The sequence below is a fragment of the Sorex fumeus genome, unplaced genomic scaffold (assembly GCF_029834395.1).
Source record: "Sorex fumeus unplaced genomic scaffold, SorFum_2.1 ptg000100l, whole genome shotgun sequence".
In the NCBI taxonomy this organism is placed as follows: Eukaryota; Metazoa; Chordata; class Mammalia; order Eulipotyphla; family Soricidae; genus Sorex; species Sorex fumeus.
In genome coordinates, this window is record NW_026606157.1 from 1,195,312 (window position 1) to 1,208,695 (window position 13,384).

General features: G+C 45.5%; 1 protein-coding gene across 2 annotated transcripts in view; it reads left to right on the forward strand.

Moving 5' to 3' along the window:
* The window catches only part of PTPRO (protein tyrosine phosphatase receptor type O), a 246,991-nt gene that overhangs the window by 232,780 nt on the left and 827 nt on the right, over positions 1–13,384 (forward strand). For both annotated transcript variants that reach the window (XM_056134615.1, XM_056134616.1), the window contains 3 exons: positions 1,511–1,665; positions 3,829–3,964; positions 12,509–12,628. In XM_056134615.1, coding sequence (XP_055990590.1) covers positions 1,511–1,665; positions 3,829–3,964; positions 12,509–12,613 — 396 coding nt within the window. In that variant the 3' untranslated portion in view covers positions 12,614–12,628. The remainder of the gene's footprint in view (positions 1–1,510; positions 1,666–3,828; positions 3,965–12,508; positions 12,629–13,384) is intronic.

Genomic DNA, 13,384 nt, shown 5'->3' on the forward strand with positions numbered 1-13,384 from the left:
GGTCTGAGATTCAAATCCCTGAGTAATTAGTTCATGGAGTACTCTGTCTTTGGTATCTGTGTTCCTTTAAGAAGGATAAATATACTGATGCCTCCCCCTCCTCAGCTGCCCAGAGCTAGGCAGAAGGCAGCAAGGCAAGGAGCTGGACAGAACTCTGATCATGGCTGAGATGGTCTCCAGCATGTATACTCTCACAGCCCAGCTCACGGTGTACATCCTCACAGCCCAGCTCATGTGTATACCCACAGCCCAGCTCATGGTGTACACACTCACAGCCCAGCTCACAGCCCAGCCAGGGTCTCCTCCAGGGTCTCCTGAGCTTTAGGGGGAGGCCAGGTCATCCATCCTGCCTGGGCTGTGAGAGTGTATACTGTGAGCTGGGCTGTGGGGGAATACACATGAACTGGGCTATGAGAGTGTACACCATGTGCTGGGCTGTGAGGATGTACATACTGGAGACCATCTCAGCTGTGATGTACACACTCACAGCCCAGCTCACAGTGTACACACTCACAGCCCAGTATATGGTGTACACTCTCAAAGTTCAGCCCACAGTGTACACCTTCACAGCTCAGTACACGGTGTACACCCTTACAGCTAAACATACAGTGTATACCCTCACAGCCCAGTACATGGTGTATACCCTCATAGCTCAGTGCATGGTGTACACACTGAAAGTTCATCGCACAGTGTACATCTTCACAGCTCAGTACATGGTGTACACACTTACAGCTAAGCATACAGTGTATATCCCCATAGCCCAGTGCACAGTGTACACCCTCACATCCCAGTTCATGCTGTCATCAGATCATTTTTAGAAAACTGAGGTGGGAGTTTATTGGGATCTGGTCCCCAAGACAGGGCTTGTCCTCCAGGTGATTTTTGAAAGCACCATCTCGGGGGGAACCTGTGAAGTAACACAGAAAGCTGGAGAGGGCAGGGCATGGCCTCCCTCAGGGCTACACACAGCTCTGGATTCTGCGGGGTCCCAGGAGAGACATGACAGCACCCGCCTGGCTTGGGTGAGCTGTGCACCTCGACTTCCTGGCCCTCTGAGGAGGTGCCCTCTCTCTGGGCCTGCCCTCAGTGTCAGCAGGAGCTGGCATTTCCTGGGCCTGGGGTCCTTTGTAGGAGAGGGGGGATTTGTATGTTGACCACAACTGCTGGGCGAGGGCCACACCGAAGGATCCCAGGTGACACCTCACACCGTGTCTAACGCAGCGGTCAAGGTGGATACAACTCTTCAGTGGCGGCTTCCCAAACCTGACTCGGCTTCAGTGTCGCCTTCCAGGGAGGGATTAGCCTGTTGATGCTGCGCTTGGAAGCTTTTGAGCATTTGTATCTTTTCCTGGGCCTGCTTGGTGCCAGCCACATTGCTCCAAGCCAAGGGGAAGTGCACGGTCTTCCATCCTGAGTCAGAGTCTCCTCCAGGGTCCTCTGAGCTTCAGGGGAGGCCGGGCCATCCAACCTGCCTGCGAGACTGATTCTTGTTCGGGGTTCTCTCCTAAAGGCTGACGATACGCAGGATGTGATGCATTTTAACTACATGGCGTGGCCTGACCATGGTGTGCCCACGGCGAATGCTGCAGAGAGTATCCTGCAGTTTGTCCACGTGGTTCGACAGCATGCCACGAAGAGCAAAGGCCCCATGATCGTGCACTGCAGGTAACCTCAGCCCACATAACACCTGCTCTACAGAGAACTCTAGCATAACCTCTATGCATAAACCACTCTGCATGTACCCATGGTATACACAATCTACCCACTCTATATACATCCACGATACATGCATCCTCATATGCTCACTGTACCATACCCACCCCTCTACATATATACGCTCTATATAATCTCTACATATACTCACTCTGCACGCACCCACTACATATACACTCCACTTACGCTCTGCATATATGCACTGGACCACCCACCTTACATATATCCACTCTGCATAATCTCTGATTATACCCATTCTGTATATATACCCACTTTTGGGGGGGTATATACCACACTTATTCTCCATACACACACTCTATATCTACCTGCTGTGCATAATCCCACTCTCCACATAAAACCTGGGAGGACTGAATTAACGATAAAATAAATTGTGACTTTAACACACTGAGGCTTGCTGCTCTCCAAGCGCGTGTTCTCCCCTGAACACGTGTCCTGCTTGCTTGTCTTTGCTTCTTCTCTTGCCTGTCTCTACTCTGGAGAAACCTGTGTTCTCTCTTCAATACACACTTCTCTGTCTCTCCCCTAACATCTTTTGAAATAAGTTTCAATAAAATCTTGCCTCACAAAATAGAAACAAACATTGATAATGCTCTACATGATTTCTATACAGCATCATCTATGTCATATATATGATTGCTATATATGAGTTGTTTATCATATGATGATATATAGCATATGATCATATATCATGTGATTATATATATATATCAGATATATATGGTTTCTATAAATGATTTGCCTATCACAGGATGATTTCATAACCTATAGTCCATAAAGTATTATTATACCACTATCAGGTGGAAACCCAAGGGACAGAGAGGTTCAAGAATTAAGTCACATTCTTGAAATTAGAAGGTAGAGGGGTGAGGAGAGAGCTCAGTGGGTAGTGCATAGGCCTCGCCTGACCAGATTCCAGGGTCCATCACCAGCACTGCAGAGTGTCTCAGGCACCAGGGTTTGGGGTCTTGGTAGCCCCTGATGTACTGAGGCATGAGACCAGCTCAGCCAGGCCAAACGTCACTGGAAGTGGCCCTTGGGACCTTCTGAAGCGCTGCTTAAGGGAAACCCCTCAAGAAGTGCAAGAGGAGGTGGAGGAGACAGGCTGTGCACCCAGACAGGTCATGTCTTTAAGAACTCTGATACTACCCTGCGCTGCCAAGGATCCTGAGGGGCTTAGTAGTCAAACAAAAGGTAGGATTAAGTACAGCTAATCATAGCGAATAGGAATAGAAGTTGTTGCCAAGGAAGGAAAGTGAAAACATTCAGCTAGAGATTTGCTATGGCTGCTCACCTAGAGAATTTTGTTCAGGCACTGCAAAAGAAAGCCACTGTCTGGGCGGTTATGTGAGCAAACACAAAGGTCCAAACTCTTTTCTTGAGGAGGGATGATTTTGGAAATGAAGCTCCTTCCTGCCAAATAAGCAAGACTCCATTGAAGTTCTTTAGTATAACACAATGGCAGTACACAGGTTATAGCATAATATTAGACAGGGGGTGGGGGGTATAAATATGTTCCCACTATCTGATGCCAAAAAGGGATAAAGATATGAGAGCAGGGTAATGGCACCAGCTGTCAATCTGAATAGAAAAACCTTATGATCCGGAATCTTCTAGCACCTTGGACTTTGTGAACAAAAAATGAATAGATGGGGTGTGTGTTTGTGTGTGTGTGTGTGTGTGTGTGTGCCTGTGTGCATATAAGAGAGCACGGGAGGGGGCTGGAGCAATAGCACAGCGGGTAGGGCATTTGCCTTGCACGCGGCCGACCCAGGTTCGATTCCCAGCATCCCATATGGTCCCCTGAGCACCGCTAGGGGTGATTCCTGAGCTCAGAGCCAGGAGTAACCCCTGTGCATTGCCGGGTGTGACCCCCCCCAAAAAAAAGAGCACGGGAGAAGAGCCAGTGAGCTTTGATTTACAAAATAGACAATATCTGCAAAGTGCAAGGAAACAAGTTCTTAAAAAAAATCCTTTAAATGGAAAGGATGGTCGGAAGTTTAGGCTTTTTCCCCAATCATGTCTCCTGTAATGTTTCGTAATTGCCAATTAGTGTTCAACCGTGTCTGATTCTCCTGCATCTGGATTTGTCTGCAGTGCTGGAGTTGGGCGGACAGGAACTTTCATCGCCTTGGACCGGCTGCTACAGCACATCCGGGATCACGAGTTTGTGGACATCTTAGGGCTAGTGTCGGAAATGCGCTCGTACCGGATGTCAATGGTACAGACAGAGGTAGGCACGGGATCCGGATGCGTTTCCAAGTCGACCCCTGACTGAGGTATTTGCCATTATTCAGGCTCATGTTTTCAGACTATGTCTTTGGTACCTCCGCATCTGCTGCCCCAGGTTGATTAGGCATGTTCAGTCGGCGTCTGGGTACCACACCGGTGGGGATATAGCCAGTGGACATACTGTGCTCTTCTCACCGCCTGCGGCCCTTTACTTCTCCAGAGCACTTGAATGTCTGTGGGACAGCATAAAACCTCTTGGAACGGACAGAATTCAGTGATGGCAGCAGCCAAAAGTCGCCAGATGGAGGCAGGAGACCAAAATTCCGATTTGAAATGCTAGATTCGATTCAATATGTGTAACCATTAGTTTGCTCTCCTTGTGACTCTGTCCCAATTCATTTTGTGATGGCAAACAGGGGCTGAATGTTCGGCTGCTGGCTTCATGGTAGTTTTAAGGATGTCTAAGTCTCCATCCTACCAGCACTGCCAGTTGAACCCGCTCTTGGAACATTAGCACACACCCCAGCCCAGTAATTTAGTCGGGATATGTGAGCGCTCCCGTCCCCCCACCCCCCACCCTCTCCTGCCTTGAAGCCTGGGAGCAGGCTGGGTTTGGAGTGGCAGCCAGCAGACAGATTCACCCCTCCAGAGAGCAGCAGTGGGTGTGCACCTGTGTGGGCCCGAAGCGAGCACAATAGCTTTTTCATAATCCTAGTCACCCAGACGTACTTGAGACTTCTTAGCGTCAAGCTCACAATAATCCTTTTTTACTCAAAGGAGCGTGTGTGGGCGGAACATACATACCCAGGCCTGCTCTCTTAGCAATTTTCCAAGACATTAAAAAAAAAAAAAATCCAAAAACCCAGCAGCCCCGGCTTCCTCTTGCTCTTCTATCACACACCGCTAGATGTCAGTGTAAATCAAAGAGCCCGGTTGGTGGCTTGCTTCTGGGCACTTCCGGTTTCTTAGTTGCTGTTCCACCTTCTCTCCTCCTGCCTCCCTGTTCCCTTCTGACCAAGGCAGAGCTGTTTGGTGTGCTCGTTTCCAAGGTACAAGCAGGAACTCATCCCTTTGCGAGAGTGCTCTGATCACACCCTCAGATGTGCCACAGTTAATTAGGAAACGGGGCCTTTTCTTGTTGCCTCACTTCCTTGGACATCAGGCCCTAAGACTTTCTCATTGACTGCTTCGGGGACCTGAACATTACCTGGGTTCACAAGTTTCAAACGTTTCTGGTTCCCAGAGAAGCCCACTACTTAGTGATTAAACTGTGCTTTATGAATCGGTTCATATTTCTGGCTTTCACTTCCATAAATTTACATCCTACTATGTGATTAAAACTCCCCATTAGGTATGTTAATCCCCGAGCTTCAAAGGGTCACTCCTTAAGTATTTGGAATTTGATAAATTGTCGGTCCCATTGACTTAATTTATACCTCTCTTAACTTTATAGACTTTGATTATAACCTATTTGCTTTTCCCAACTGTAGAATCTTAAACCCTTCTTAAGCACAAACCCTTGGTCCGGTGTTGCGTGCCATTACCTTTCTTTGGGTGAGGTAACTAGACGCAATGAGGGCTCTGCCTTGTGCCTTTCTACAAAACCGAGAAAGTGTTTTGTTTCTCCCTCATCTTCTCGATCCCAGTTCTGATTGTTTGGCTTCTCTGTTTATGGAAGAATTTTAGACTGACATCTCCAGGGAAACTGTCTTTTTAAAGTCCCATATCCTTTCCCTGAACTCTCACGGGAAAATTCAGAGTCAGAGAAAGAGGCAAGAGGTTACCATCGGTTACTTATTTTTCCCATCAATTCTAGCTTCAGTCTTTTGATTTCCGGCCAGGTTTTGCCGTGGCTGCTCCTTCGCTCAAGTTATTTATTCATGTCTCTTTGGTTAAGTCTGGAACATCTTGTTCATTTACCTTTACTACTTATTTTTTTCCCCCTCATTCCTATGCTCTTCATGGTCCAACCTATATTTTGAATATTAGGATTTTTGCTGACCTTCTTCTTCTTTAATTCAGTCACATATTTTTTTTTGCTTTAGAATTTTCTGATGTACCAAGAAAAAAAATTATTTTTAACTTTCTTATTCCAGAAGACCCCTTTAAACTTCAACGCTAATGATTTCCAAGAGGCGAGAGTTATCATCCAGCTGATTTCTGACTCTGACTCGTGTGTGTGTGTGTGTGTGTGTGTGTGTGTGTGTGTGTGTGTACCAGGCTTCCTCCCACAGCTGGCTTCTAATTTTCCTACTGCCACTAGACTGCCTCACCCAACTCTAAAAATAGCAGAAATAAATTGCTCACTTCCTTGGGTATACCCTTGAGGTTGATGCTACCTACTACATGGACTGTGTGCATTCCCCTTTTCTCACCTGACCAGACACACAAGAGTCATGGGGAGAAGTAGGGACCCCATCCACAGACTGGACGCTGACTTCAGATCTTCACTTTCTCACCTGAAAGAAGTTTCTGCACTGTTGCAACATAAACATAACGTGAAACAGTGTCCTGGAGATCAGTGTGAGAAAATGTACTGTGCTACCTTGGGGTGGTGTTTGGGGCGAGCTCCATTTTTATCAAATATCTTGTTTAGTTTTCTCCTAATGCCTAACCCTGGAGATCATAGGGGCTTTCTGGCTTGACTGGCCTCTTAGACTTCTTGGGCCACTCAGGGAAGTGCCTGTAAATAATCTTTTATTTACATTTTCTGCATAGGTATATTTTCTTATTTTTTTTTCTTTTTGGGTCACACCCAGCAATGCACAGGGGTCACTCCTGGCTCTACACGTAGGAATTACCCCTGGCGGTGCTCAGGGGACCATATTGGATGCTGGGAATTAAACCCATGTCGGCCACATGCAAGGCAAATGCCCTACCCAGTGTGCTATCGCTCCAGCCCCTGCATAGGTGCATTTTCATTTGACACAAAGTTTGGCCATGTTGTGGGTGGAAACTCTGGTCATGGCTGACCTTGTGTATGCTCAGTGCTTGACAAAGAGCCAGCAGAGGAATGTGCGTTGAGGAAAGGGGGTGATTCAGTTAAGGGTTGCTGTGATCGCCAAGTCTTGGTGAAATATAGAGGGGACAGATAGAGCAACCCAGAGAGGCTGGAAGTCGAAACTTATCCTTACTATAAAGTTGACATACAAACAAAACAAAACAAAGCAAAACCAAAAACACTGTATAAAATCCTATGGCTATCTTGACTCATTTGGGAACTGTTTCTAAAGGTATTCATACTAGAGAAACTCTGGGGAAGGAAAGGCAGGGAAGACCCCTGATTATCTTAATATAGTACGGCACAAACATCTTTGTGCAATATAGCATATTAAGTATGCTATACTAACTCTCAATGTTAGTATAGCTCAATGTTGCTGTTTCTCATCTTAACCTTTATTCAAGTGCAACACGCACCCATGCACTATGTCTCCTTAAGCCAGCTTCACATTCCCTTTGTTCACTTTCATTTTGCTGTATTATTCCAAATTGCCTAAAACTCCATAACTCTCATTTTAAAGCCTGTCGTGTCATTATAGATATGCCAGCGCTTACTTTGATCTATTTATACTGTCTTCTGGATTGGAGCAATAGCACAGCGGATAAGGTGTTTGCCTTGCACGCAGCCGACCTGGCCGACCCAGATTTGATTCCTCCGCCCCTCTCGGAGAGCCCAGGAAGCTACTGAGAGTATCTCACCCACATAGCAAAGCCTGGCAAGGTACCCGTGACGTACTCGATATGCCAAACACAGTAACAAGTGTCACAATGGAGACGTTACTGGGCCTGCTCAAGCAAATCTATGAACAATGGGAGGACAGTGACAGTGACAGTGATAATGTCTTCTATATCTACAATATGATTTATCAACACTTTAAGAAAAAAGTGATTAATAAACTCAAATCTTCATAGCTATGCTCATTTCATAGATTATAAGCAGATTTTACAATGTATTTTTAATCCGGCCTTTTAAAATTTGTTTTAAAATTAAAATTTTCTAAATTTTGGTCTTTGTTAATTTGCTCCTTATGATGCAATATTTCCCCCAGATTAATCAAAAAGCGTTTAATAGTTTTTAAAAATTAAGTCCTAGGTATAAAAGGAACTCGGTATAGGAATAAATATCTGCTCTCCAGTCAGTATTTTTGTTTTGCTATTTACAGGTGTGTACCACTAATTTAAAGAATTTTTAATAACATAAGGGTCAGTATTTTACCAATTCTAAAAATATTTCCCCTCCACTTCCAGTTTGCATGTATTTTTTTAACATGTATTAGTTGGATTTTTTTTTAATTTTCTTTTTGAGGGGATGGAGGTCTTGAGCACACCTGGTGATGCTCGCGAGTTACTCCTGGCTCTGCCCTCAGTAATACCTTCTGGTAGTGCTTAGGAGACCATATGGCATCCCAGGGATTGAACCCAGGTCTTCCATGTACAAGGAAAAGTGTTCTACCCAGTGAACTATCTCTCTAGCCCATTGTTTTCTTTTTTAAAATTGAAGTCCTTTTAAAAACATGCATTATTCAAGTTCCAAGTAGACACTCAAATCTGTCACAGTCACTGTCCTCCCGTTGTTCATCGATTTGCTTGAGCGGGCCCAGTAATGTCTCCATTTTGAGACTTGTTGTTACTGTGTTAGGCATTGCCACACAGGCGAGATACTCTCAGTAGCTTGCCAGGATCTCTGAGAGGGGCAGAGGAATCGAACCTGGCTCGGCCGGGCTGGCTGCGCGCAAGGCAAATGCCCTGCCACTGTACTATCAATATCTAAATATACTACATAACGCTTGTCACCAAAAGTTTGGTTTCCAGCTATCAACAGTTGGCTGTTTTACCCGATTTATCCCATCCCCTTTCATTTAGCTAGCCACTATTTCATTCTAGTAGTCTAAGAGCTCGTTTTTGTTTTGTTTGCTGGTTTGTTTTGTTCCTTTATCTGTCCACATTGGAGTGAAGCCATAGATTGGTCTTTCTCTGTAGCTTATTCCATTGTTTCAAATTTTAGTTAATCCTTAAACTAAAATGTAAGGATTAAATTAAAGAAGAATTTGCCTCTCTGTTTTAATGGCCTATTTAGTAAACTTTCTATTCTGGTATAAAGGAGGTCATGCTTTTAAAAACATAAATAGCTGATTTTTTTTATTAGTGAAACACCATGAGGTACAGTTGTAGATTTACAAATTTTGTGCTTGGGTTTCTATTATACAATGATCAAATACCCATCCCTCCACCAGTGCCCATTTTTCACCACCATGGATCCCAGTATCCCTCCCACACCCATCCCCCCCATCCCACCCTGCCTCTGTGGCAGGGCATTCCCTTTTGTTCTCTCTATTCTTTTGGGTGTTGTGGTCTGCAAAAGAGGCATTGAGTGGCAAACATGTTCAGTCCATAGTCTACTTTCAACATGCCTCTCCCCTTCTGGGAGGATCCTCCAGACACCCTTTATTTGGTACTCCCCTCTCTTATCCGAGCTGTCCTTTCCCATAGAACACCTGGCTGGCCTCTAAACTATGGAGTAGTCCTCCTGGTGCTGATCTCAGCTATTCTTGGGTATTAATCTCATATTTTGTTACTTTATATCCCCCAGATGAATGTAATCTTTCTATGTCTATCCCTCTCTTTCTGGCTCATTTTGCTTAGCATGATACTTTCCATGTTGTACCACTTGTATGTAAATTTCATGTCTTCATCTTTTCTAACAGCTACATAGTACTCCATTGTGATGTACCAAAGTTTCTTTAACCAGTCATCTGTTCTTGGGCACTCAGGTTTCTTCCAGTTTCTGGCTATTGTAAAGAATGCTGCAATGAACAAACAAGTGCAGATGTCATTTCGACTATACATTTTTGCCTCTCTGGGATATATTCCCAGGAGTGGTATTGCTGGGTCAAATGGGAGCTCAATTTCTAATTTTTTGAGAAACGTCCATACTGTTTTCCAAAAGGGCTGAACCAGTCAGCTTTCCCACCAACAGTGAAGGAGTGTCCCTTTCTCGCAACATCCACGCCAGCATTGGTTGCGTTTGTTCTTTTGAATGTGGGCCAGTCTCTGAGGTGTGAGGTGGTATCTCATTGTGGTTTTGATCTGCATCTCCCTGATGATTAATGATGTAGAGCATTTTCTCATGTGCTTTTTTGCCATTCGGATTTCTTCTTTGAGAAAGTTTCTGTTCCTTTCATTGCCCCATTTTTTTAAAAATAATTTATTTATTTATTGAATCACTGTGGGAAAAGTTACAAAGCTTTCAGGTTTAGGTCTCAGTCATGAAAATATCAAACACCTTTCCCTTTACCAATACTTATTTTTTACCACGAAGAACCCCAATAAAACCCCACCCCCCCACCCCTCCCAATGCCTGCGAGGCAGATGAATTCTAGTTGACACTCTATCTGCTTTGATTAGATTCATTGTTTCAATAAAAGATGCACCACTATTATTTAGAGTTTACCCCCTCCCCCCAAATCAGACTTGCTGAGAAAGCATTGTGGAGTGATTCGCTTTCTACAGCTGGGTTCAAGAATTAAATGTTGGTTTTGGATTTCCGCTATTTTGCTAATTAACCCTGGAAGTATTTCTACTGAGAGTCAGATAATTAAGAGATTGGTTTCTGTGCTCTGGAGTCATGGCCGTGCTGGGTAGGGCGTGAAGGTCGGACCGGAACGCCCCCCCTTCCCATGAGGATTTTGTCACCCCCCCCACCCCCCGCTCATACCTGCTGTCCACAAGGCTCCCATGCTGCCGCCATCTTTCTTTCCAGAGGGAGGAGGGCGGAAGGGAGCAACACCCTTTCCCCTCCAGGCAGACATGATGGCCTGGATTAATGCATAGTCCGTTCACTCTTCTGCTCCAAGTTGCTGGGTTCTGCATTAAGTCCATGTGCTTCTGGGGCTGTGGCCGTGCTCCAAACTTAACTCTGATTTTCAGGGAGAAACGTTGGGTGATTTACTTCCCATTGATCACTTTGTATATACAGAGATGGGCGTGACTTCCGGAATCAGAGGTTATTTGGTAGCCAGTAAGATCCCGGCGGTTTGGAGGAAAAGTCCTAGTTCCCGCATACTCGAGCTATGCTTGTGGAGGCTTCTGGTCACCGGGGTTCCATCTGGGGGAGGCGGGATGCGGCACCTACCCCATCTGGGACTTCCCGGTGATCTTGGCTCTTTTTGGCTTCTCTGGGAGCTGTGGAGCCAGCCCTCCATGTGGTCTCTCTGTACGGCTGTGTCATTGCCCCATTTTTTGATGGGGTTGGATGTTTTCTTCTTGTGGAGTTCAACCAGTACTTTGTATATCCTTGATATCAACCCCTTGTCAGATGTGTATTGGGTGAACATATCCTTTCCCATTCTGTAAACTGTCTTTGTATTTTGGTCACTGTTTCTTTGGAGGTGCAGAAGCTTCTTAGTTTAAGATAGTCCCATTTATCTATCTCTGTTTTCACTTGCTCGGCCAGTGGCGTGGCATCTTTGAAAATACCATTAGCTTCAATGTCACGGAGGGTTTTGCCAATTTTGTCTTCAATGTCTCTTATGGTTTCTGATCTGATGTTGAGGTCTTTAATCCATTTTGATCTTACTTTTGTACATGGTGTTAGGCAGAGTTCTGAGCCCATTTTTTTGCATGTAGCCATCCAGTGATGCCAGCACAATTTGTTAAAGAGGCTTTCATTACTCCACTTCGCATTTCTTGCACCTTTATCAAAGATTAGATGATCATATGATTGAGGGGAGATGTCAGTGTATTCAACCCTGTTCCATTGGTCTGCAGTTCTGCCTTTGTTCCAGTACCACACTGTTTTAATTATTACTGCTTTGTAGTAGAGTTTGAAGTTAGGGAGGTTGATTCCTCCCATTTTCTTTTCCCCAAGAATTTCTTTAGCTATTCGTGGGGGCTTATTGTTCCATATGAATTTCAGGAGTGTTTGCTCCATTTCTTTGAAGAATGTCATGGGTATCCTTATAGGGACTGCATTGAATTTATACAATGCTTTCGGTAGTATTGCCATTTTGACAATGTTAAGTCTCCCGAACAATGAGCAGGGGATATCTTTCCAAGAAATAGCTGATTTTTATGCCTCAAAAGCACCTGGTAACAAATAGCATCTTTATTGCCTCCAGAATTAACTGGTAATGGTTTTAATCTGTTAATAAAACTATTGTACAGTTTATTCTCTTGGATTTTCTTGGTTCTCTTGTTTCCTACAACACTGAATCATCTTATTGAGTACTGCTGGAGCGATAGCACAGTGGGTAGGGTGTTTGCCTTGCACGAGGCTGACCCAGGTTCAATTCCTCCATCCCTCTCGAGAGCCCGGCAAGCTACCAAGAGTGTCCCGTCCACACGGCAGAGCCTGGCAAGCTCCCCATGGCGTATTCAATATGCCAAAAACAGAAACAAGTCTCACAATGGAGACATTACTGATGCCCGCTTGACCAAATCAATGAACAACGGGAGGACAGTGACAGACAGTGCTATTGACTACTGCTGTGGCCTTGCAGTGTGGGAGACTTGGCGAAGCCCACGTGCTCTCTGTCTTTTGCTGCAGGAGCAGTACATCTTCATCCATCAGTGTGTGCAGCTCATGTGGACGAAGAAGAAGCAGCAGTTCTGCATCAGCGATGTCATCTACGAGAATGTGAGCAAGTCCTAGTGCAGCGCCGTAGCAGTAAGTGAGAGGAGCCGTCAGGGGTGCTCTGTTCTAGGACAAGGGGAAGGCTGTTGATGAGCTACATCCAAGGCAAGGGAACTTGCTCACGTTCACCCTCACTGAAGGTTAGAGTGAGAGACGGGCCTTCGCGGGTCTCAATTTCATCACACCTGGCGTGGCAGGAAGGACAGGTGCTCGCCACACTCGGGGTGGTCTGATTTGCACCTCCTGCACTCTGGACCAATCAGGATATTGCTACCTAACCCTGTACAGAGGGGCACAAATGCTTTATCTCAGGGTTCCAAGAGATCACAAAGACGCTGCGCTGGGGTAGTTTCCTCCCAGGTGACAAACATTCCTGTAATTTCAGGAGGGCAGCATCAAGAAGCCCCCTACAGGGGCGCATATTTATCTGCCTCTAAAACACATTGGTGGGGCTGGAGTGATAGTACAGCTGGTAGGTCATTTGCCTTGCATGTGGCCGACCCAGGTTCGAGATTCCCAGCATCCCATATAGTCCCCTGAGCACTGCCAGGAGTAATTCCTGAGTGCATGAGCCAGGAACAACCCCTGTGCATCGCCAGGGGTGACCCAAAAAGGAAAAGCAAACAGACAAACACATTGATAACATGCCCATGAACGCACTTTTACAAGGACATCAGATTTTGGGGGTGTCTGGTGAAGTAACAACGAATTTGTCAGTTCTATTCAGTAAACCAATGTCTGGATAGATTGAGTTTGGGGTAGGGGGACCAAGGACAGGGTGGAGAGAGC